The following is a 2248-nucleotide window of genomic DNA, read 5'->3' as shown; positions in this document are numbered from 1 at the left end:
GCTCGGTGGGTGAAAGAGGCTCCTGAGTCTGACATTTAGATACCAGGGGCTTATGTGCTGACAAAACAGAACAACTTCCCCAAGCTGTCTTCTGACCTTCACAGACATACCATGGCACCCCCACCCCCTAAATAAATATATGTATATTTTAAAAGGAAAATTTTTGCTTAATTTTTATGACAAGTTAACTCATAGCTTTTCTACTGAAAGTTACAGATACAATTTGAGTCCCATGCCTGATTCGTTTGTATCTGTGTGTGTACCAGCCATATCACTGCCGAGCATGTCTGCTGAAGTTAATAAGGGAGAGTCAAAGCCAAGAAGGCCTCACCTAAGGCTCAGCCCCAGCCTCTGCCTGGCCGCCTTCCTGTGTTCCGACTTACGCTTGTTGGCTTTCAGCTTCTTCTCATCCACAGGAATGAGGTCTATGTAGTCCAGGTAATACTCAAAGCTGGTGAACGGGACAGAGGCGTCGGTCCTGTTGGCCATGACTGTGGCTGTGGAGCCCAGTGTCTGTCAGAGGCTCACACTCAGAGCTGGGCCGTGAGCCCCAGGGACAAGATTGCTTAACTACTTTCTATCGGAATCACCCGGCTTGTCTGTAGGTCTCCAGGCTTGGGGCCTGCCTACTTATCAGAGTTGCTCGGCTGGAAGGTCAGGGGGCTGTTCCCCTGTAGGGCCTCTGGTTCCTGTCTCTCCTGGAAAAAACTCCAAAGCAAGAAGAGCTGGCTTCCCATTTGGCTCTAGCTTGCCTCTCCGTGGAAGGATGGGGAACTGGGCAAGAAATCAGGCGACAGCGGACAGCAGAAAGTGACTAGCAGCGCTGGACAGAACCGTCCTTTTTTTGCCTCTGATAAGTGAATAGTTAATGAAATCGCAAGGAAAGCCTGCCAGTGCCCTTGACTTACTCTGAGGCAGTTCCCGGTATTATTAAGCAACTAGTAGATGTCTGTCTTGGATTCGGAAGGCTGGCCCTGTACCCTGTGATGTGCACAAGCAGTTAACTAGAACCCCAAATCCCACTACTTAGCTGAATGTGTCCCCCAGCTTTTATCCAAGCCTCTAGGAACAAGCTGGGTGCCCAGCAGTATATCTGGTTTGCAGCTCATAGGAGTAAGTATAAGGCTCTGCACGGCTCTTGGCTGACACGGAGAAATCCTGGCTTCTGAGGGACCTGCTCCTAAATTACACACTCAGTCTTTCACATGATCCCTAGATACTACACCTAGAATATGAAGACTATTGGAACGAGCGGCTAATTCGTGAGGCACTGTGGGATTTTGCCTTCGGGAGTTATGCACTGATCCTTGTTCTTTCCTTCCCTCCTACTTGTGTTTTAAGTGTTGACTTGGGTCCCCACTGCTGGGTATCAACAGGTACACCTCAGACAACTTGAGCCCTGCCAGTTCTAATCAGTCTGCTAGGCCAAGGCAGGTGTTCTGCTGGGAGCTCTTTGAGGTCCTCAGTGGACTAGGAGTGGGGAGGATTTCCAAAGAGGCAGCTCATTCCCTGGGAGAGCACAGGGAAGCTCCTCTTTCTTCTGCTGCTTTTTTCCTCTCACCAGAAGCATAGGTTTTCATACCAGGCAAGCTCCTGTTGTCTGCAGACACTGGTTTATAACCAAGCTCACTTCTGACATAAACTGCCCAGAGTTGGCAGAGCCCTAGGGTTATGGGCGCAGTCCTGCAGTATCACACGCCTCTCCCTGCAGCAGCTGTTAATCCTAAACCCCCAGTTCTGAGGCACTGGCTGGACGTGGAGGGTTCCACATGCCCCTTCCCCTGGTCTTGTGCTGGAACAGTTCCAGAACTCAGGAGAGCAGTTCCTTACTGGATTCCTAGTGCTTCCTAAAAGGATACAACTCGGGTATAGTCAGACAGAAGTTGTTGCTACCAAGCCAGGCCCGATTTGCACAACATAGAGCATGCCAACCTTTGGAAGTGGTTTTTACAGCAGAGCCTTTGTGAGGCAAAGAGTAAGGACACAGAAGACTCAAGCCTCAACTCTGTAACCCTGAGGATAGCGGGCAGGGACACTTAAAACTGTAGAGAAAAAAAAAAAAAACAACTGTAGTGAAACAGGCTGCTCTGAGACTCTGGGAAAGGTGATTGGAGGGAAGGAATAAGAGTTATGGGTGGCCTGAGCACTTGTCATCAAGTTTCGTGGCTCTTCAGAGAACACAATGACTTTAGTATGCTTAACGGGTAATTTTCAGCTCTCTGACATCATGCACAGGAACAAGCAATGT

At 49.3% G+C, this 2248-nt stretch overlaps 1 protein-coding gene across 2 annotated transcripts in view; it reads right to left on the bottom strand.

Moving 5' to 3' along the window:
* Positions 1-852, bottom strand: part of Mrap (melanocortin 2 receptor accessory protein) — a 12636-nt gene extending 11784 nt beyond the window's left edge. For both annotated transcript variants that reach the window (XR_003709873.1, XM_028756413.1), the window contains exon 1: positions 384-852. Coding sequence is in view for 1 of the 2 variants with exons in the window: in XM_028756413.1 (XP_028612246.1) it covers positions 384-489 (106 nt within the window). In the remaining variant the exon portion in view is untranslated. The remainder of the gene's footprint in view (positions 1-383) is intronic.
* Positions 853-2248: the final 1396 nt, after the last annotated feature.

The sequence above is a fragment of the Grammomys surdaster genome, unplaced genomic scaffold (assembly GCF_004785775.1).
Source record: "Grammomys surdaster isolate TR1022 unplaced genomic scaffold, NIH_TR_1.0 126118, whole genome shotgun sequence".
NCBI classification, from domain to species: Eukaryota; Metazoa; Chordata; class Mammalia; order Rodentia; family Muridae; genus Grammomys; species Grammomys surdaster.
Note: the sequence above shows the minus strand (reverse complement) of the source record. Positions and strands in the feature narration are given on the sequence as shown.